The sequence below is a fragment of the Rhea pennata genome, chromosome Z (assembly GCF_028389875.1).
Source record: "Rhea pennata isolate bPtePen1 chromosome Z, bPtePen1.pri, whole genome shotgun sequence".
Classification (NCBI taxonomy): Eukaryota; Metazoa; Chordata; class Aves; order Rheiformes; family Rheidae; genus Rhea; species Rhea pennata.
Window position 1 is genome coordinate 9,927,901 of NC_084702.1, and position 23,379 is coordinate 9,951,279.

At 41.9% G+C, this 23,379-nt stretch overlaps 1 protein-coding gene across 2 annotated transcripts in view; it reads right to left on the reverse strand.

The window, feature by feature from the left end:
- PIGG (phosphatidylinositol glycan anchor biosynthesis class G (EMM blood group)) overlaps positions 1-23,379 on the reverse strand; it is a 97,717-nt gene that overhangs the window by 16,195 nt on the left and 58,143 nt on the right. Inside the window, exon 12 of one of the 2 annotated variants that reach the window (XM_062600120.1) lies at positions 18,813-18,976. In XM_062600120.1, coding sequence (XP_062456104.1) covers positions 18,813-18,976 — 164 coding nt within the window. Of the gene's footprint in view, positions 1-18,812; positions 18,977-23,379 lie in introns of those variants that run through there. The other variant, XM_062600122.1, reaches the window with a different exon arrangement.

The window sequence follows — 23,379 nt, forward strand, 5'->3', positions numbered from 1 at the left end:
GAGGATAGAGAAGAAGTGACAGAGAAAGAGACTGAGAGGAAAACGGAACAAGTGCAAGTAAGAGAGGCATGGAAAGCAAAAGAGGGAAAGCACATGCAAAAGGGGAAGCAGAAGAGAGAGGGAAAGTGCATTTGAGAGAGACAGAGGGAAGAGGGAAGCATGAGAGGAAAGAGGGCAAGTGAAAAGGAAAGAGTAAGAAGGAGAGGAAAAGAGAGACAAAGAGAGAGAGATGGAAAGCACGACAGAGAGAAGGAAAGTGTATGAGGGTGAGGGAAACGTATGAGAGAGAGAGGGAAAGACCATCTGTAAGAGAAAGAAAATACACACAGAAAGTAAAAAATGTGCCTGAGATAAAGTATGTGAGAAAAAGAGAAATCAAGAAAAGAGAGAAAGAACAAAAGAGGAGAGAGGAAAACCATTCACAACAGAGAAAGTATGTGAGAGAGGATGAAAGCATATGTGAAGGAGAAGAGCACATGAGAGAAACCACACAAGAAAGCACAAGAGAAGGAAAGCATGCGAGAACAAGAAAGATTATATGCAAGAGAGAGAAAGTGTGAACAAGGGGGAAAGAGTGCATGAGAGAGAAACTGCATGTAAGAAAGAGGGAGGGAAAATGAGAGAGTCAGAAGAACAGAGCAAGAAACCAAGAGGGAAATAGTGAGAAACAGAAAGAGCATGCAAAGAAGAAAAGTATGAGAGCTGTAAAGCACACAAGAGAGAGGGAAAGAGTGCAGGAGCAAAGAACAGAGTACATGAGAGAGGGGGAAGAGCATGCAAGAGAGAGAAAGCATGTATGATAGAGAGGGAAAGCCTGCAACAGAGAGTGGGAAAGTATGCAAGAAGAAAAAGCAAGAGAAAGAAAAAGTGCGTGCAAGAAGGAGCATAAGGGAAGCACACAAGAAAGGTAAAACATGCATGAGAGTGAGAGGAAAAACAGAGAGAGGGAAAGCATGCAGGAGAGAAGAAAAGCATGCAACAGAGAGGAAAAGTGCATGCAAAAGGGAGAGGGAACACACATGAGTGGGGGGATGGAAAGCATGTACAAGAGAGCAAGGGAAAGCTCACAGGAGATAAGAAGGGACAGTGAGAGAAAATGTGCAAAAGGAGGCATATGCGTGCAAAGGGAAGGGGGAGAGCATGCAAGAGAGAAGCAGAGTGTGCATGCACAAGAGGAAAAGAACATGTGAGAGAGGGAGAAAGAGCTAGAGAGAAACGGAGAGAGAAGGAGGGAAAGAGTGCAAGAGGGATGGACAGGGCATGAGAAGGAAAGCCAGGTGTGAGAGAGAGGTAGTGTGTAAGAGTGAAAAGGTGCACAGGAGAGGGAAAGCAGGCAAAAGAAGCTCAAGAGACCACAAAAGGGAAAGAATGAGAGAGGAAGCAGGAGTAGGGAAGTGCATCTGAGAGCCAGCAGTGAGAAAGCAGGAAAGAGTGAGAAAGCAGGAAAGAGTGAGAAAGGGAAAGAATGAGTGAGAGAGAGCAAGAGCAGGCACAAGAGGGAAAGAGCGAGTGCGGGGAAAAGCAAGCAAGTAAGAGGAAAAGCAGAGAAAGTGCCTGAGGTAGAGGATGGCCATGTGAGAAAAAAATGCATGATGGGGGGAATACACAGAAGAGATGGGAAAGTGCACTAAAGAGAGAGGGAAAGTGCAAGAAAGCAGAAGTGCCCGTGTGTGAGAGAGGGAAGGACAATGTGCAAGAGAGGGAAAGTGAGAGAGAGAGGGAGAAAGAGAAAAGAGCAAGAGAAAGAGAGGGTGTGCTCACAAGAGAGGGGGAAAGCATGAATGAGAGACAGAATGCTTGAGATAGTGAAGAAGAGGGAAAGAGCAAGATGGGAGTGGTGAGGAAGCATATCCACACATGAGAGAAGGAAATCGCACACAAAAGGGGAAGTAAATGCAAGAAAAAGAGGTACAACATGTGCAAGAGAGAAGGGGAATAAACCAAAGAGGAAGGGAAAGTGCACGTGAGAGAGGGAAAGTTTAACAGAAAAAAAGAGAAGAAAATTATCCGCAAGAGAGAGAGAAATGATGAGACAGTAAGAGAAAGAGGGAAACAGTGTGCAAGGGAAAATGTGCAAGAGAAAGGGAAAGTGCACAAGACAGGGAAAAACAACAGAAGGCATGTCAGAAAGAGGGAAAGTGCAAGAGGAAAATCTTGGGAGAGCAAGTACCAACAAGTGCAAGAGAGAGGGAAAGAGCAAGTGAGACAAGAAGGAAAGAACATACGAGAGAGAGCAATAGCTTGCAAAAGAAAGGGAAACAGCACATCAAGAGGGAAGGAGCCAGTGAGGGAAAGCATGAATGAGAGATGGAGAAAGCATATATGAGAGGGAGAAAAAATGAGAGAGAAAGAGTTAGCATGAGGAAGGGAGAGAGGAAAGTCACAAGAAAGAGGAAAAGCCCCTGAGAGAGGAAAAGTCCATGTGAGAGTATGAAAGCACACAGGCAAGGGCAAACTCTAGAATGCAGAAGGAAAGAGCAAGAGAGCAAAAGGAAAAGAGTGAGAGAGGGAAAGTTTGTGAGAAGGAAAGCACATGAGAGAGTGAGAGTGTGGAAAAGCAAACAAAGTATGTGTGAAAGAAAGAGGGAGAGATCAAGCAATCATGAAAGAAGGAAAGAGCAAGAGAGAGAGGAGAGGGCTAGAGAGGGAAAGTGAGAGGGAAACAGAGAATGAGAGAGAAACCATCCACAAGAGAGAGAAACGTGAGAGAGATGGAAAGTGCAGGAGAGCAAGGGGAAAGCATGCAACAGCATGAGAAAGCATGCACAGGAAAATATGTGCTAGAGGGGGAAGGGAAAGAGAGAAAGCAGGAGAGAGAGAAAAAGTGTGTAGGAAAGAAAGCACACAAAATGGAAAGCACATAAGGGGGGAAAGAACAAGAGGGTGAAAAGCATGCAAAAGAAAGCACAAGCAAGTAAAAGCAAAAGCACTTGAGAGAGAGAAAGCATGTGCAAGAGGGAAGTGTGCATGAGAGAGAGAAGAGGCACACAGAAGAGAAAAAGCACAGGGAGGGGGGAAACATACTTGCAAGAGAGTGAAAATACATGTGAAAGAGAAAGGTAAAACCTGACAGAAAGCTCAAGAGAGGGAAAACACATGCAATAGAGAGGGAGGTGCATGCAAGGGCCAAAAAGCCCGTGTAAGAAAGACAGCAAATACAAACGTGAGAGAGAAAGCATGACTGTAGGACAGTACAAGCATGCGAGAGGGGAAAGCATGCAAAAGACAGAGAAAATTACAGTGTGAGAAAGAGACAGCAGAAGGAAGAGACTGAGAAGAGTGAGAGAGAAGCAGCACAAAAGGGAGAAACCACATGCAGAGGGAAACAACATGAGAGAGGAACATTTGAGAGAAAGGAAAAGCATGTGACAGAGAGAAAGAGCATGAGAGTGAAAGAAAGAGTAAATTCAACATAAAGGGGGAAGTGCGCAAGACAGCATGTGAGAGAATGTGTGTGAGTGCAAGTGCGAGAGATCAAGGAAGAGGGAAAAAGTGAGAGCAAGAGAAAGTAACAGGGAGAGCAAAAGAAAACTGAGTAAAAGGATTAAAGGGTAAGGGAAAGGGAGAGATGGAAAGGGCAAATGAGGCAAGGAGAGCAAATGAAAAACTGGGAAAAAGAATGTGAGACACAGAGAGAGAGTGCATCTGGGAGGGAAAGCCTTGGCAACAGGAAGGGGAAAGTATAGTCACAAATGGAAAACTGAGTGCCTGACAGGGAGGAAACGTGTAAGACAGAGGGAAAGCACATCTGAGAAAGTATGTGTGAAAGAAAGATGAAGAGGCAGAGTGTGCACAACAGGGAAAGCATGAGTGAGAGAGAGGAGAACCAGAGGGAAAGAGCACACAAGAGAAAAAAGAAGGAGAGCACACATGAGACACAGAAAGGTAAATTCAAGAGATCAAAAGGAGGGACTGAGCAAGAAACAAGAAGTGAGAGAGAGAGCATGAAGCAGAGAGAAAAGGAAACAGAATGGGAGGGGGAAGGAAAACGTGCAAGCAGGAAAAATGCATGTGAGATCATTCATGAGAGGGAAAACACATGCAAAGGGAAAGGAGGGCTCAAGAGATTCAAAAAGAGGTAAAGAACCAGAAAGAAGAGAGGGGGATTGAGCAAGGAATGAAAGCGAAAGACTGAGAGAACAAGAGAGAGAAAGCATGAGAATAAGGGAAGTGCATTAGAGACACAGCAAGTGCAACAGAGATAGGAAAAGCCTCCACTAGGGAGAGAAGAAAACTGCATTACACAGAGAAGGAAAACATACATTACCAAAAAAGGAGAAGCATGCATGAGATGCAGAGAAAGTGTCAGAGAAAGCACAAGAGAAAGAAAGCCCAAGATAGAAAGAGCAAGCATCCCAGAGGGGGAAAAGTTCACAAGAGAGGGAAAAATCATGAGAGAGAGAGAGAGAACTGAAGAGTTACAGAAAGCACACGAGAGAGAGTGAGCACAATGGAAGGAAAGAAGGGGAGAGAAGGAAAGAGTGAGTGAGAGAAAACAGACAAAAAGCCCACATGTAAGAGAGAGAAAGAAACGAGAAAGAGAGGGAGCGTGTGTGACAGAGGAAAAGAACAAAACAGGAGGAAAACACAGAGAAATAGAGGGAAAAGAAGTCAGTAGGAGAGAGAAAAACTGGGTGACAAAAATGTGAGTGTTGTGAGAGAGAGGGAAAAGGCATGCAAGAGAGATGGAAAGGGCAAAAAAAAAGAGAGAAAAGGCAAGAGAGAAAGCATATGCAAGAAAGAGAGGAGAAGCCCAAGAAACCAGGAAAATCAGAAAGACTGAGAGAGAAGTAAAAGACTGTGAGGAAATGAGTAAGAGATTGAGAAGGAAAGAGCATGAGGGAAACTGACTTACAGAGAAAGCATGAGAGAGAAAAGGAAAGCATGTGCAGAGAGGAAAAAAGCGTGCGTGAGATACAAGCAAAATTCATGCAAGAGAAGAAAGTGCACAAGAGAAACAAGAGAGAAAGCCTGAGAGAGGGAAAGAGCATGCACGAGAGAAAGCAAATGAGAGACAGAAAGCACACATGCACCAGAGAGGGAAAGCATACATGTGAGAAAGAAGTGTGCAAGAGAGAGAAAGCACATGAGAGAGAAGGTGGCAAGAGAGAGCATGAGAAATGGAAAGTGCTTGCAAGAGAGGGAAAGCACTTGCTAGACAGGAAAATGTCTGGGAGAGGGAACCAGTGTGAGAGGGGGAAAGCACACAGCAGCATGAGAAAGGGAAGAGCATGCAAGGGAAAGGACTTGTAACCCAATGTGCAAGATAAAAAGTCCATGTGTGTCTGTGAGAGAGAGAGGGAAAGTGCATGTGCCAAGGAGGAAGGGCTCAAGAAGAGATTCAAGAAAGAAGAAACAACAGCAAAGCAAGAGAGCAGGAAGGAAAGTGTGCAAGAGAGACAGAGAAAGCCTGGCCACAGAGAGAGGGAATCCGCATGATACAGAGGAGGAATATACACAAGACAGACAAGGGAAGTGTGGAGAGATACAGACACAGCACAAGTGAAGGCAAGAAAGCATGCAAAACAAACCATGAGTGGCAGAAAGCCTGAGAGTGAAGAAAAGAGTAGGCAAGAGAAGGACAGTTTAGGGAGGAAAGCACAAGTGAAGAGGAGGAAAATTTCATGTGAGAGAGGGGGAAGGCATGTGAGAGAGACAAAAAGTGCACAAGAGGGATGGAAGGAGTACTCAAGGGAGTGGAGGAGAGGCAGAGAGAGAAAGGGTAAATAACAGACAAAAAGCCTACATGCAAGAAAGGTAGGGGGATGGGGGAGTGTGTAACAGAGGGAAAGAACAAAAGGGAGAGAAAAAGACACAAAGAAACAGACTGAAAACAAGTTAGTAAGAGTGATGGAAAGGAGGAGAGAGAGGGAAAGCGAGAAAAACTGAGTGGGAAATAGCATGAGAGGGAGGAAAAAGGGGTTATGAGAGAGGATAAAAAGGCATGCAAGAGAAACAAGGGTCAAAAGAAAAGGAAAGGGCAAGAGGCGAAATGCAGGTAAGAGATCAGGAAAGATGGAAAGATAAAGACAGCAATGAAAGACTGAAGGAAATGAGAGTGAGAGGGAAGGAGCAAGAAAGAAATTGCATGACATGAGGAAAAACATGAGACAGAGAAAGAATGTGAGAGGCAAGAAAAGCAATTATACGACAGACACACATGAGAAAGTGCACATAAAAGTTGGAAAACATACAAAATATGAGAATGCCTGGGAGAGGGGAAGAGAACACACATCACAGGGAAAGTGCATGACAGAAAGAAAGAGCATGAGAGAAGGGGGAAAAAAGCACAAGAAAAGGAGAGCATGCATGTGAGAGGAAGGAAAACCACTTAAGGAAGGGAAAGCATGCGAGAGAAGATGTACAAGAGTGACAGCATGAAAACATGTGCACAAGAAACGGAGGGCTTGAAAGATTCAAGAAAGAAGAAAGGAGCAGAAGAGCAAGAGGCCATGAGCAAGAGAGGGAGATGGAGAGCATGTGAGAATGAGACGGGAAAAATCCCCACCACCCAGAGACAGAAAACACAATCCCAAGATAACGAAAACGTACATGAGAAAGATAGGACAGGCATGCATGGGCTGCAGAGACAGAGTGTGAGAGAAGGAAAGCATGTGAGAGAAGGCAGGAGATAGAGAAAGCCTAGACAGAAGGAAGGACATGCAAGAAGGGGATAGTTTGAGGGGAAGAAATGGAGGGATTAAGGGAGGAGCGTACAACAGACAGCAGAAGTGAGGAAAATGAAAACTGCATGGGAGACAGAGGATAAATACACAAGGAAAACAAACTGCATGAGAGAGATGCAAAGAGTACACAGGACAGGGGAAGAGTGAGAGGAAAAGAGCACAGACTAAACAGAAAAAAGGGCCATATGCAAAAGAGAGAGAGAAACATGAGAGAGAAAGGGAAAGTGTGTGACACAGAGAGGGCAAGAAAAAAGAGAGGGAAAGAGAGAAACAAAGAGAACAAGTCAGTAGGGGAGTGATGGAAAGAAGAAGGAGAGAGAAAGTTTGAGAGAGCAAGTGGCAAGGAGTGTTAAAAGAGAGGGAAAGGGCGCTATGAGAGGGGCAAAAAGGGCACCACGAGAGGAGCAGAAAGGGCAAGTGAAAAAGTGCATACAGGAAAGAGATGAGAGACCCAAAGGGTCAGGAGAGATGGAAAGACCAAGAGAAAAAGCGTGAAAAGGAAGGAGTATACAAGAGGGGGAAAATTCAAGGGAGAAGCAGAGGAAAATGTCATGAGAAAGAAAGGCAATACATGTGAGAGGAACAGAAAGTACATGGGGGAGATGGAAGGAGTATGCAAGAAAGGGGAAAATGGAGAGAGAGAGAGCAGAAAAGAACACAGAAAAGAGACAAAAAGCCCATATGCAAGAGAGAAAACATGAGAGAGAGTGTGACAAAGAGAAGAAAGAACAAAAGAGAGGGAAATAGAGAGTGAGAGAGAAACAGGGAGAAAAAAGTCAACAGGAGAGTGATGGCAAGCATCAGAGGGAAAGGGAAAGCACAAGAATACAAGTGGGAAGGAGCATGAGGGAGAGGGAAACAGGGCATACCAGAGAGAGGGACAGGAGAAGAGAGGAAGTGCATGCAAGAAAAAGAGGGGAAGTCAAAGGAAATCAGGAAAGTCCCAGAAAGAGAGAGGGACAACAAAGGGAAAGCCCACATGCAATAGGGAGGGCAAGAGTACCTGCAAGAGAGAGGCAGGCAAGAGAGAAAGCAGGCATGAGAGAGAGAGGAGAAAAGGGTGAGAGTGCAAGAAAGAGAAAGTGGGCAGGAGAGGGAAAACACATGTAAGTGAAGGAAAAGGCCTGAGTGAGAGAAAGCACATTGGAGGGAAGGAAAGAGCACAAGAAAGGGAAAGCACACACGCAAGAGAAGGAAAAGCATCTGAAAAAGTACGCAAGAGAAAATGGGTGTAAGACATAAAGAGAGAGGTGAGAGGAAAAATACATGAATGATAGTGGGACAGCTCCAGAGATCCAAGAAAGAGAAAAGGAGCAAGAGAGAAGAAAGAGAACAAGAAGGAATGAGGCAGAAAGCACACGACAGAGATGGGACAACTCTCAGCCACACAAAAGTGGAAAACATGATGCAAAGAAAAAATGTGAGAAGGATAGGAGAAGTGCACACAAGAAGTGGAGACTAAGCGCATGACAGTACAAAAGCGTACACGAGAAGAAAAAGTCCAAGATAGATAGATGGAGCATGTAAAAGGAGGACATTTCAAAGGAGATGCAGAGGCAGAGGCACAAAAAGGAAGGTATGAGCAAAGACGAGGAAAACCACATGAGAGAGTGGGATGGAAAGTGCATGAGAGATGCAGAGAGTACACAAGATGGGAAGAGAGAGAGGGAGAGAAAAAGTGAGCACAGGTGATAGACATATGCCAGGGAAACATGAAAGAGGGAAAGTGTGCGTCAGAGAGAGAGAAAGAATAAAAGACAGAGGGAGAAAAACAGAGACACATAAGTCAGCAGGACAGTTTCTGAAAGCATCAGAGGGAAAGGGAAAGAGCAAGAGAGCAAGTGGGAAGGAATGTAAGAGAGAGGGAAAGGGCAAGAGAGTGCATGCAAGAAAGAGAGAGGAAGCTCCTTGAGATGAGGAAAGAAAGAAAGACAGAGGAGAAAAGAGAGATCATGAGAGGAAGAAAACAAGAGAGGAAAAACTCACTGCAACGAAGAGGGAAAGACTGCATGTGAGAGAGATGTGTGCAAGAGACAATGTAAACAAGTAAGAGGAAAAATGAATGACAGAAAAAGAAGGAGAAAGAAAGAGCATGGGAAAAGCAAAGTGCACAGGAGAGGGAGAAAGAACATGCTAGACTGAGAAAATGCCTGGGAGAGAGAAACAGTGCAAGACAGAGGGAAAGTACCTGGGAGGGATGGAAAGAGCATGACAGAGAGAAAGAGCGCAAGAAGGGAAAAGAAACTCTGCAGGAAAAAACACGTAAAAGAGGGTTACAGAGGCAAAGTGTAAGTGAAAAAGAAAACTGTGTGGGAGACAGAGGGAAAGCATGCAGGAGAGAGAAAACTTGCTTGAGCAGGGGGGCTGTGCTAGATGATCTCCAAAGGTCCTTTCCAACCTCAACTTTTCTGTGATTCTGTGAAGACTGCATGAAAGAGATGGAAGAAGTACCCAGGGGAGAGGAGGAGTGAAAGGGAGAAAGGGCAGAGAAGACAGATGAAAAGCCCACATGCAAGAGAGAGAAAGGAAACATAAAAGAGAAAAAGCATTTGATACAGCATGAGGAAAAGAACAAAAGGGAGAGAAAAGGACAGAAAGAAATAGAAGGAAGTCAAGTCAGTAAGAAAGGAGAAGGGGGAAAGCACGAGACAGTAAGTGGGAAGGAGCGTTAGAGGTAAATGGAACAGGAGAGAAAGAGCATGCAAAAAAAGAGAAAAGACGCTCAAGAGATCAGGAAAAATGGAAAGACCAAGAGAGAAAGCCTGAGATAGCAGGAAGGAGTATGCAAGAGCCAGACAGTTCAAGAGAGGGAGAGAGCAAGAGGGAAACAGCATGACACCAAACCAGAAAACACAAGAGATAGGAAGCCCAAGAAAGCAAGCCCAAGAAACAGGGAAAGAGTAAGAAGGGGAAGGACAACAAACAAGAAAAGGAAAGGTAGTAGGCAACAGAGAGGGAAGGAGCGAGAGACAGGGGGACATGTAAAAGAGAGAAAGCTCAAGCAGCTAAGAGGAAAAGTGCACAACAGAGGGAAGCGCATGCGTATGAGAGGAAAAGGCTGTGAGAGTAAGAGAGAAGAGCAAATGAGAAGGCGAAATTGCATGAGAGGAAGAGAAAGAGAGAGAGAAAGAGAGATCATGCCAGAGAGATAAAGCCTGCAAAGCAACACAGAGGTAAAGTATGCAGGCACAAGACACTGTGCTGGCAAAAGAGAGAGAAAGAGAGAGTGAAAGAGGGAGAAGCATGCAGAGAGAAAGCATGAGCAATCAGAGCGAAAGCACATGGGAGAGAAAGAAAGTATATGTTAGACAATGCCTGAGAGAGGTAAAGAACACGAGAGATGAGAAGCAGCATGACAGAACAAAAAGGGCATGAAAAAAGGGAAGTGTTTGTGAAGGTATGCAAGAGAACAGGTGTGCAAGAGAGAGAGTGCACAAATGGGAGAGGGAAAGCCTGAGATGTTCAAGAAAATGTGCAGAGAAGAGCTAGAGGAAAGCCACATGAGAGAAGAAAGGTGCAATAGAGACAAGAATGCAAGAGAGTGAATGACAGAGGAATAGCATGAAAAAGGGAAAAGAAAGCACAAGCAAGAGGGAAAGAATGCAAAAGAGGGGAAGTGCACAAGAGAGGAAAAGTGCATGAGAAAATGAGAGGCAAAGCATGTGACAAAAGAAACTGCGAAAAAGAGGGAGAGCACACAAGAGAGAGGGAAAGCTTGGAGAGGAAAAAAAACAAGAGAGAGAAAGGAGTGAACAAGAGGGAAAAGGAAAGCATGAAAGGAAAGCATGAAGGAAAGCCAGAAAGCACTTCAGAGGGAAAGCACAAGGGAAAGAAAGTGAGAGAAAGAGAAAGCACATGAGACAGAAAACATACGCAAAATGAAAAGTATATGCAAAAGACAGGGAAAGTGCACAAGACATGGAGGGTATGCATATAAGGAGAAGAAGCACAAGAGAGGGAAAACATACAAGGGAGGGAAGCGTAAGCAAAGTCGGAAAATACCAGCAAGAGAAAGGTAAAGTGCAAATGAGAGAGAAAGTGCACAAGTAAGTAAGAGACAGAAAGCATGTGCAGAAAAGGGGAAATGCACGCAAGGAACAGAGAAAGAGGGAAAGCTCATGCAGGACAGAGAAAGAAAGTGCAGGAAAAGAAACATGAGCAGAAAAGTGCAAGACAGCATGGACAAAAGATTAAAAAAGACAAAGAGAAGGAAAGAGTGCACAAGAGAGGGAAAGTGAGGGAGAGAGGGGAAGCATGGAAAGGAGGAACATGTAAAACTGGAAAGCTCACAGCAAGGTAAAGCATGCAAGAATGAAAACTTGCAAGAGAGGGAAAGCTAGTAACAGACCGATGGAAAGCACACATCAGAAAGGGAAAGTTCAAGAGAGCAATCAGAGAAAGAGGGGGAGAGAGCAAGAGAGAGAAGGAAAGCGCATGTGAGGAACATAAGAATGGAGCAATTGTGTGGGAAGAAAAGCATGAAAGGACAGGAAATGGAAGTGTACAAGAGAGAGTAAGAGACAGTGAGAGAGGGAGAGGGTGAAGTGTCCAAGAGAGAAAGTGCACATGATAGTGAAGCATGTGGCAGGGAGAAAGGAAGCGCACAAAAGAGGGAAACTGCTTGCAAGAGGAAAAACACACAAGACAGAGGAAGTGTGAGGAACAGACAAACAAACATTGTGTAAAAGAGAGAGAAAATGCAAATGAGTAACAGAAGGAAAGGGAAAATGTGAGCACAAGAAAGGGAAAGCATGAGAGAAATATAATCCAGGAGAGGTAAAACTCACATGCAAGACAGAAAGCACAGGCAACAAATAGGGGAAGAGAATCAGTGCATGACAGAGGGTAGGAACATGAGAGAGTACACTTGAGAGAGCAAAAGCATGCATGCAAGAGGGAAAACTTCTAAAAGATAGATAAAAAGCATGCACAAGAGAAAAAGAGGGAGCTGCATGAGAGAGAATGAAAGGGAAACAGTGAGCATGCAAGAGGAAGAGGAAAAACAAGACCAAGGAGAGAGCATGCATGCATGAGAGAGAGAAAGCAGAACTGAGAAAGCTACAGAGGGAAGCATGCAAGATAGGGGGCACAGAAAAGTAAGGGAGGGCAGGAAAGTGTGAGCAGAGGGCGGAGAAAAAGCGAGAGACAAAGTGCATGAGAGAGAGGGAAAATGCAAACAAGAAAAAGTGAGAGGGAAAATACATGGAAGAAAAAAGGAAAGCATGCAAGAAGAAGAGGCAAAGTGTGCAGAAGAGGGAGAGAAAGCATATACATGTAAGAGAAAGAAGGGAAAGGGCACAAGACACAGAAAGAAACCATAAATTAGGGAGGAACACCATAAACAAGACAGTGGGAAAGGACGCAAGAAAGCACAGGTTAGAGGGACAGCAAAAGCCATTCACTTACGCGAGAGGAAAAGCACACAAAAGGAAGAGACAGAGAAAGAAAGAGAGAGAGAGAGAGAGAGAGAAACACAGAGAGAGAAGTTCATATGAAAGAAGGGGAAATCCCACATGAGGAACTGAAGGATAGGGAAAGCACAAGAGAAAGCTAGGGAAAATGTGAGAGAAAGAATAGTCTGCAAGACAGGAAATGCAAGTATCAGGAAAGGATGATGATGTGCAAGACAGAGTGAAAGCATGAATGAGAGACACGGAGAAGGAAAGCATGCAAGAGAGACAAAGCATGAGAGAGAGGAAAAATGTGTGCAAGAGAAACAGGATGCAAGCGAGTGTGACAGTGCAAACAACAGCAAGAGAGGAAACAGGCGACTGAGAGAGAAAGCAAGAGATGGAAAGGGCACTCAAGAGATAGAAAGCCCTATTACAAAGTGATAAAGCATGCAAGAGATAATGCAAGAAAGCACAAGATAGTGAAATAGAGTGGGAAAGCATAAGAAAGAGAAGGAGGGACAGCACATGAGAGAAAGCACACAGAAGATGAAAACCTTGAGAGAGAAAAGAAAGCACAGGGTGGCGGGGAGGGAGACAGAGGAAAAGCATGTGTGACAGGGAAAGGGTGAGAGATAGGATGTGTGGGAGACTTCTTTACGGCACAAGTAACCGCTGTTTAGGAAGAGCACTTACTGCTATCTATATAAGGCTAACTTCTTAGGTAAAGCAGTAATAAATGGCTATTTGAAATTCTAATCTTAACCAAATTCCAGTATTATCAACACAACTGGGAATTATCAAGGCTCATCACTGTAGCCTCAAGGGCTCCAAAGACATTTTAGCAAACTAACCCTCATCCAAAGCCAAAGATAGGTATATGCTCTGGGATTCATCAGAAGAGACCACCATCCACCAACCAATTACCAGCCCTATTAATCTTGCATGAACATTTCTGAATTCTTCAATCCTGAAACAATCATGCAGATTAGAGGAGACAACTCTTTTGAAAATGTTAGTGACCCATCTTCTTTTGCTGAAAGCAAAATTAAGGAGAGTATTTTATTTAAATCTATGAGAGAGAATTATCACTGGCAGATCAATGGCAACCTCTGGCATAAGGGCACAGCTGGATCTTGAAATGAGTATTGCTTATGGTACCACTTCACTTTATAGCAGTACCAGGGTTGAGTGTGCCTCCTCCAAGGATTGTGTAGACTAACCAAATAAATCTTCTTAGAGGTCATTATAGACAATCCTAATCACTTTCATCAGAATTTACAAAAGTTCCTTTATTGCACTCAATGCCTATGATTTTTGAAAATAGCATCTTACAAAACACAATGACCACTTGCTACTCTGCAATTCAGAAGCAAGTTAGCTTTCATCTGTGAAGTTCAAACAGCCAAGTTCCAGTAACAATAGGAAGGGCTACTGGAAGTTAAAGAACAAAAACACAGAGCAAAATCTAGCCACCCTTCATTTCATTATTTTTTAAATATGTTCAAAAGTCTTTCAGAGCCTCTTCCTGTTCCTCTAGAGTCCTGCTGACAGATTTTGTCTAAAACAATAGTATTATCTGAATAAACACTGGTTTACTTATCATGAGACCCCCAAATTGCTGCCTGAAGAACTGATGGCCCTTAAGCTAGTTTAGCCTAATGTCATAGCTATTTGTTCTGCTAATAGATCCAATAAGCTTATCCAAATATTATGTTTAAAAAACTACTTTCTGTAAGCAACATCTGGCAAATCATGGATTTGCCACACAGGATGCCAGAAAATACTGTCTGAGGATGCACAGGTTCTAGACAAGAACAGAGGTCAAATAGTGAAGCTTTTTTACAGCAATATAATGTTGTATGCCTGCGCAAAGAGTAAGCAGCAGCTTGTAGCTCTGCAGATTAACTGAAAGTTGCTAGGCTGTGTGGCCAACTGAGCCACATGCTATTGAGCATACTTCTAAAGGTTAGATGGACACCAGAAAAGCAAGAGGAAAAAGGCAGCAAAATGTAAAAACCTAGGAATAGAGCACTGGCAGAAACCAAAAATGTTTACTTTACTTTGAATTTAATATTGTCCACAAAGCAAAAGAACTCTTATTAACTAAAAAGCAGGTCTTCATACTTACTTAAAGTGGTCCCTTTCTAAGCTAGCAGTTCTGTCAACAAGAGCAACCTTGTAGTAATGTCACTACACAGCATCTTCAAGACCATTTTAAAGTTGTGTGGACAACTCTGTAAACCATTTGGGCAGTGGCAAACACACTGGAGCCTGAGTTCTTGATTAGGAGTGTCACTAGACACTCCTAATGCTGGTACGCCAACTATACCAAAAATTAAGTCACAAGTGTTCTAAGTTTCAGATCTCTTCAGATGCTTGCCTCTATCTTTGTAAAGCAAAAATAATCCAACCCACCCCAAATGTACATATTTATAAATTCTGTGCTCACAGCTTCCCCCAACATTTACACAGAAAGTGCTTCAACTCCTAGAACACAGTTCCATAGCTGGTCCGTAGGGGAAGAGGACAGCATTTATGTTGTGGATAGCTTTGAAGCAACTTGTGATTTGTTTAGGGCAACTCTAGGCCTTCAACAAAGGGAAATGCAAAGTCCTGCATCTGGGAAGGGAAAACCCCAGGCACCAGGACAGGCTGTGGACTGACCTGTTGGAAAGAAGCTTGGCAGAAAAAGCCTTGGGAGTGCTGGTGGACAACATGTTGAACACAGCCCAGCAATCAATGTGCCTTTGCATCAAAAAAGGCTAAAAGTACTTGGGCTGTATTAAAAAGAGTGTTGCCAGAAAGCACATTCTTCCCCTCTATTAAGTGCTAGTGAAGCCACATCTGTGGTCTCTTGTCCAGTTCCTACCTGCCCAAGATAGCAAAGACAAGGACATATTGCAGTGAGTCCAGTAAGGCATCACAAGGATGATTAAGGGACTGGAGCATCTCTCAAATAAGAAGCTCAGAGAGCTGGAACTGTTTAGCCTAGAGAGGAGAAGGCTCTTCAGGGATCTTACCAAAGCATATAAATTCTTGATGGAAGGGAAGTAAAGAAGGATGAGCCAGCCTCTTCTCCACGATATCCAGTGAAAGGAAAAGAGGCAACAAACACAAACTGAAATATAAGAAATTCCACTTAAGCAAAAGAAAACACCTTTTTACTGTGATGGTGGTCATACACTGAAACAGTCTGCACACAGATGAAGATTCTCCATCCTTGGAGATGTTCAAAACCCAACTGGACAGGGGCCTGAGCAACCTGCTCTGCTTGACCCTCCTTTGGGCAGGGAGGTTGGACTATATGATATTCAGAGGCACCTGCCACACTCAGCTAGTCTGATTCTATGAAAGTAGAGTGCAGAGAGAGAGAAGGGTAGGTCTGTGTACTTGCCCTTAGGAAGTACTTGTCTCTGTGGAGCTGTTTCTAAGAACCACAGCAAGAAGCTCCAGTGAAGAAAGCCAAGCGATGCAGCTACAAGCTACATAGGGCTGTGCTCAGTGCCTGGAAACAACAAATATAGCTAATAGCACATTCCCCTGTCCAATTCAACTTCCTCAGACTCAAGATGATCTAAAACATGCTACAGATGCCAGAATTTAGGCTAAGAATGGCACATTTGTGCAGTTCTAGTTATATCCTGACTGTATTACGATGCCTCAGGAATCTTGATGGTTTCCTACAGCAATCTCACAGCCCTGCTCTGCATGTAAAACAAATACATGGATTCTCTTAGACCTTCCTATCTGGAGTAAAGAGGGAAAGAACCTTCATCTTATATTCAGGTCCACATTAAAAAAAGAAAAAGACAAGCAAAGGTTTGAACTTAACTGGCTAAAGTATACTGCTTATAAAAAAAATAAGAAGCTTGTATAAAGACTTTAAAGCATTTAGATGTTTTTTAAAAAGCGTAAGTTCCCATACACTTAAGAAATCGCTTGAACAGCTGACCTATGCCTTCTGCAGTTTCAGCTTTGGGTCCAAAGAATAAAAGCAAAGAAAGGACACAACCATTCAGCCAGCGATAACAAAACACAAAAATAGGAGGAAAGGTGTACAGACCAAAGCTCTGAACACTAAAAAGTACCAATTTAAACAAGTCCCAGAGGTTAGAAAGATTCTAGTCCAAAGTTATTCAGAACAGTTTTCAGAGGAAACAACCTTACCAGGCTGACCCAAATAAACCTTAAAATATCTATGGACACAAGCTGCTCAATGGGATCTACTTGCGCAAGTGATGTGGTTATTTCAGGTCACAGCTATCCACTTGAGAGCAGTTTAAACCAGCACTGCACCTGGCAAAACTACTAGCTGAGCTTTTAGTCTGCAATAATTCAACCAAGAAAACATCAGAGGAATAACCAACATTACTGTAGAGACACATTATTTGAAAAAATACTAGACAAGTACAGATCCTTAAAGATGTTATTACAAAAAGATTTTAATTACTTAGAACAGCTTGCAGAAAGTTTTTGATTACTCTGTTAGAACAGCTTTTAAAGAACATGCTACATGGTGTCATTTTCTCTTTAATTGTATGTTAGATCTGATCACAATCTGCAGTCTGGGGTTTAAGTAAAATTAAAACTTCAGCTCTGTGAAACATTAGATAGGTTTTATTGTTTCCCTTCCCCACACAGTGGTACTGAGGCTGTCTACACCACTGTGCTTGCAGTCTTCTGTTTCGCCAAAGCGAAAAGCTCCAGTTCCAAAGATCTACAGTATAAAAATGAATGACAGAGAGTGGGACTGTTAAAAAAACATAGGAACACGGATGTGACCCACAGAACTGTCAATCACTCTTAAACAAGCTTTGGCAGAGCTGAAGAGAGGAAAAAAGGAAATCACTGTGAAAAACAGAGGATTAATAAAAAGCAAAGAATAACCAGGGTACTGGATCACATTTTACAGAAGACAAGAAGCAGGAGCTCTTCTATGTAAATTGAAACTTTTTAAGAGAGAGTTGAAAGAAATGAGGAAGCTTGAAAACTTTGGAAATTTGACTAGGGCATTAGTGGAGCAAATCAGTAACTAAAGCTAAACCAAGAGGCTTCAGAATTATAGAGAAAAAATGAGTTTAGTGTCAAGACATGAGGTGGCAGGGAAAAATCTAGAAAGAGGCTTCTGTGGTTATACAAATTCGAACAAAAATAGTTTGTATTCCATACGAACTCCACTTAAAGCAAAAAAAAAAAAAAATCAGAATGAACAGACGAAAGCCAGGATTTCAGAGGTATTATACATATAGACCAATATTTAGACAGTGTCAATCTAGATAAGATGAAAAACGACTTCAAAATAAATGGATTAAGACCCAGAGGTGATGTTCCATTATGAGTCCCAGCCTATACTGAGTGCTTTACTGACATAATACAATGGCAGAAGACTACATAATTCTGTTGAAATCAAGTGGAGAGCTAGTCTCTAAAGAGCAATTTGGCAGACATAAGGAAATCAGCAAATAAGGAAATCATCTCTACAGCTTGTTAACAAGGAGCACTGGGCACAATGACTTTGCAGGAATGTATCCTGCTAGAACAGCTTCTTTCTGACATGAAAACCTCCATTACTCTATGCAGCTACGTTTATTGGGCATCTCACCTCTATGTGCCTTTGATGAGCACATACATGCCAACACAAATTCATCACATAATTATAGCCCAAGACAAACAAGGAAAAAGAGGAGAAGCCAAATAAGAAAAAGCACAAGAGGGATGGGACTAAATGGGACTCTTTAGATAAACAGAGGTCAAATATGTTTACAGGGCAGGCTAATGCAAAAGGTAAAGAGCTATGATAAACTAAATATTGCCTAAGATTCCACCTGCCAAGCCTGCTGAAATGTTTTGCTTCTCATTAAAAAAATGGTTAAGGTAAGTTCCACAGATAGTAGAGAAAAGATTTGTAGTTGACTAATGAAAGCTCTGAGATAGTAAAAATTTAGTCACTGACAAATGTTATTTCACTGAAAATATATCAAGGTTTTGTGTCTATGGATTGATATGGTAGAATACTGAATTTACAGCTCCTTTTAACACACTAATTCTCTCAGCAAGAGTGCCACTGATGATGAATTAAACTTGTTAGATAAGAGAGTCTTGCTGAATTTTACACACACACTCTAGGTTACATAAACATTTTCTTACTATGTCTCCCTAAAATTGCAAATGCAGTACTTCATTTTACATTCTTTAACACATCCTTGACCCTGACATCCAAAGGCCCAGATGTACATACATTTCAGCTACAAATGCCTGGAATAACGAATAACATCTACTGTAAGACAAATATGTTCTTTTTAATAGAATGCTGTGTGCCTCTATGCCAAGTAATGACAACACACGGGACAGAGCATCAGTTAAGTTTGATTTCTATTGCATTAACAAAAAATAAGCATCCTCAGGTCTCCTGTTTAATAGACACTGAGAAGAATGTTTTCAGGCATCATCCTAGTATTTTTCCTCATTACAATACAACACAATAAAATTCTAAATGATTTAGTACAGAAAACTCAGAAGCCATTAAGATACAAAAGCAGTAAAACATACCACATCTCCCAGCACAAAACTTTTGCAGATAAAAGAAACATAAACAGTAAGGTAATATAAACTCATACTAAAAGAGCATTTGCATTTTCTCAATGGAAAACTAACTTTCAAGGAAAAAAAAAAAAAAAAGGAGCTTTTATCAGTAATACATAGGGAAGCATTAATTTAGTTCAAAACTGATTACCTGCTAACTTCAGAACTTAAGTAGCACAGCAGATGAATGGCCCAGAGCAAAGGTCCCGCATATGTTGCAAACGCTGTCAGGAAGATTGCTGGTATCTCCACATAGCTATCTAGTCCCACAAAACCTGCTGAAACATCCACAGTAGCAATGCCATTTGAATTTCCCTGAAAAGAATAATAATAAAAAAAGAAACATTCAAGAAACATTCATTACAACAAGATTAATTATTATGCTAGTAAAAGGCTTAACCTTTGAGTCACTTTATAGTATAGCCCTATTCTTTGCCTCTGGATTTCAATAAAGCATCTCATCAAACAAGAGCTTCTATTTCAGATTTACGGACTAATGAAGGCATATACACCATGATGTCGTTTGTCCTATTTTGTCTTCAAATACATATGCTTGTTGTTCAATAAATTACAGCACAAAAAGACTTTAAAAGAAACAGCAACATTTGCTAATTTCTGTTGGAAAAAAATGCATTCTTCACTACATATAATTCAAAACAAGACAATTGGCCTGGGGCCTAAAGTGACACAAGGCACCAGGGAAATAAATACTTCTTGTCTTTAGAGACAGCAGGGCTCTAATTCAGAACTCGAGAGGAACATATCCCCTCTCCATCACCCAAGTCACAAGTTAATGCATGTTACTCAATCACCACTTGCAAAATTAGTGAAAGGTGTCTACTTCCCAAGTCTTTACACCACAATAAACTGCATTAAAATCACACAGAATAACAGAAGGGTTAAAGTTAGACAGGTCCTCTGGAGATCATGAAGTTCAACTGCCCTGCTCAAGCAAGCTCAGCTACAGCAGGTTGTCCAGGAGCCTGTCAAGATGACTTTTGAATATCTCCAAGGATGAAGATTCTACAACCTCTCTGGGCAACCTCTTCCAGTGCTCCATCACCTTCAGAGTAAAAAGGTTTTTCCTTAGATTTAGATGGACTTTCCTGGGTTTCATTTTGTGTCCATTATCTGTTGTTGTGTCACTAGGTACCACTGAAAATACTCTGGCTCTGTCTTATTTACAACTTCCCGTCAGATGTTTATACACATTGATAAGATCCCCCCTGAGTCTTTTTTTCCAGGCTAAATAGTTCCAGCTGTCTCACCTCTGTCTCAAATGATCCAGTCCCTTCATCTCTGTGGCCTCTCAGTTCTTGCTCTAGTATGTCTATGTCTCTCTTGTCCTGGGGAGTCTAGATCTGGACCCAGCACTGCAGGTGTGGCCTCATCAGTGGTGAGCAGAGAGAAGGGAATACCTCCCTCCACCTGGCTGCTGACAATGCTCTCCCTAATGCAGACCAGGATACCACTGACCTTCCTTGCTGCCAGGGCACATTGCTGGCTCATAAATACATAAGCAATCATTCATCAGGGACAGCAAAAACTGCTTGTGAAGCATCTCTAAAATTGAACAAAAAAAAAAAGCAATTCACATTGACAGAATGCATTAGACCTCACTATTGCTAGTTAGAGACCCCATGAATCCTAGCATGACGATCCTGTCAGAATGTAATGTAAGCCTGTAACTGTAAGAGGGCACTAGGGGATGTATTTTACCAACACACCACATAGTAGAAAAATTTGACTTACGACTATTACAGTTGTCCTTATTTTGGCTTTTGCCACTGCAGTAAATTATTGTTAGGCATCTAGTATAGCAATGACAGGAAAAAAGAGAAACTAAAGTAGATAAACAGAAAGTACATCTATGTTCTGGAACCTAATGTGAGACTGAAAATATAAAACTGCAAGGCAGCCTCTTCAGCTAGTCTAAGGGGAACAGACTGAGAACATGACCAGAGCTGACAGGTCAGGTACAGCACTTTGAGGGCAGGGTAGGGTGCTGTTTCTCAAAACACATAAAGATGACAAGGAGAGAGCAAAGCTGTTTTTGTCCACATTACACAGTAGCAGATCTTTTTCCCACCATAGCTACTCATTTACTCTCTCCTCCTTTTCCCTTATATAGCCTGTGCAGAACCTGGCATGATTCCCTGGTGTCTTGCCTTTCCCATCTCATGCACAGTTGAAAAGCGTTCCCTGACTCTCTTCACACAATTTTGCTCACCCATGTATATATGTGATTCCTCCCCAGGGCAAATCCCCATCCCAGTGAAAGTGAGAAGAAGCAAGAGGACACTCAGCACCTGGGATGCCCTGTCACCAGTCCCATTGCACAACAGGACAGAAAAGGTGCTCTTCCCCTAAAGGTAGTGAGCACAGAGTAAGGAACCAGGAGGCAAGAACAGTGCTTTCAATATGCATCTCCCCCACTCCCTGTGGGCTTTTTTTTCACGTAGGGCTCACTCCAGCTATATTTGATTTTAGTTAAACTGATGCTGTAAGAAAAGGAGGGCAGTGGAAGAAACAGAGCCAGAAAACCCACAATTACCAGCTCCTACTACAACGAGTTTCAAGTGTCCAGCCACCTTACTGTCTCCACAAATCTGCTAAGCCACACAGATGGCTCCTCAGCTACTACCTGAAGAGCCTGCTGTAGTGGTAAGATGTATTCATTCTTCATGTTAAATAATTTTCTCGAACACTAATGTATGTAAGTTGGATTTCTGTAGCTTACAACTTCTTATTCTCTACACAATAAGTACATAATTTTGACAATTCCGATCATCTGCTTTTATTTTAAAGTATCATTCAAATATTTCAAACAGTCTAATAGCTTATTTTGGTAATGACTGAAAGCAATGGGACACACTTCAGCATTGCGTAAAGACATTCAATGGTAATCCATCATGATCTAGACCAACAAAGCACAAAAGAAAAAAAACACTAGCTAGCAAAACTACCAAACATATTTGTTACAATAACAGAAAATAATTCTTCCACAGAAAGTAATGAAAACAATCCAAAATCCTCTTGATTTCCTTGAAAACATATTCCTCATATATATGAGATGTTAACTGCAGTATCTGGATTATATTTAGGGACTTGGGAAGTACAAAGATGCAACCAAGACTGATAGGTTTCTGGCTTGTTTAAATACTGTTAACAAAGCAAACTATTACTGCTCTTCCAGTGTGCCATTTCCCTAAGTTTATGCATGTCCATTAACTGGAATCCTATCAACAAACATAGAATAGGGAAATAGTTTTAATTACTTTAACCAAATAATATAAGGTGAAAAAACAAGGACAGTCAGGCACTGGAACACGTTGCCCAGAGAGTTTGTGGAATGTCTACCCTTGCAGGCTTCAAGACGAAATTGAATAAAGCCCTAAGCAACCTGGTCTGACCTCGTAGCTGATCCTGCATTGAGTGGTCCCCTTGCACTTAAATTATTCTATGATCCTTTAAAATTATAGCAAAACACAGCTATAAATCACTTTACAATGTCATCCAGTCCATCTCTCTATCTAGGGACAGAGGATTATTTATAGCAACTAGATAGGGTAGACAGGGGTAGACATTCTGTTCTCCTTCAGTGATGAAAAAATAACAGAAAGTATAAGCAACTATTAAAGATTGTAAAATTATATTTTCTCTCTTCTTTACTGCAGGTATACTAGTCTAAGGATGGGAAAACAAAGACACAAGATTAGTGAAGAAATACATGGGATTTTGTTCATTTATGTGCTTTCATTCAAGGTAACTAAAATATCTTCAAGAAATATTTATCAACAACATAGGGTTTTAGGAGCTGGTACAGTTAAGGAATGGAATCGAGATATTTACTTCTATTGTCACTGCATATTCAAAGGTAAGTAACAATGGTAAGAATATAGAACATCTCCAGGGAATGACTAATGAGCTGTAGGACATGGGCAGCTCACGGCTTAGGAGAAAACAATTGATCATTCAAGGTTTTTGAAAAATTCATCAAGAGGTTCTTTAACTTGCAATAATATCCTGACAAATAAATAAGGCTCTGATTAAAAGTACAAATGTCATACCTGTTTGTAAATGGGGTATTTTTAACTTTGCTTCTCTTCATCTATCTACAGAGAGCAGTAAATAAAGCAAAGATCCTAGCAAACTAACAAAATGAGACTAAAAAACAAGCTGCTTTCCCAAACTTCACATGAATAACACAGGAACATGGCATCATAGGATGATTTTGGTTGGAAGGAACCTTAAAAGGGCCTCTATTTCAACCTCTTGCTCAAAGCCAGGCCAGCTACAACAGCTGGAAGTACGCTGTTCAGGATTTTATCCTGTCATGTTTTGAAAATCTCCAAGGATGGAGACCATTCATCATCTCTGGTCAACCTGTTCCATTGCCTTTCTGGCCATAAATATCTCGGTAGCTATTAACAATTCTCCAAATTTATAACAGGCTTGCTAGGAAATAAAACAGACCTCCTTGAAGGTTTCTCCGAAGCAGAGCTAAGAGACCTCACTCTGGTTTTCTCCCTGCTGCAGATGAGTTGGAGAAAACTGTACTCTGCTATAAAGCAGGTACTTTACTTACTAGCCTAGAATAGAAGCATGATATGCTAGTTACAGTTGGTAGGTGATTGTCCAGAGAAAACATTTCTTCTGATGACTTTAATGTTGAACTGCTTGAATTCAAGACACAGAAAAGGGCTGGAAAAATGAGC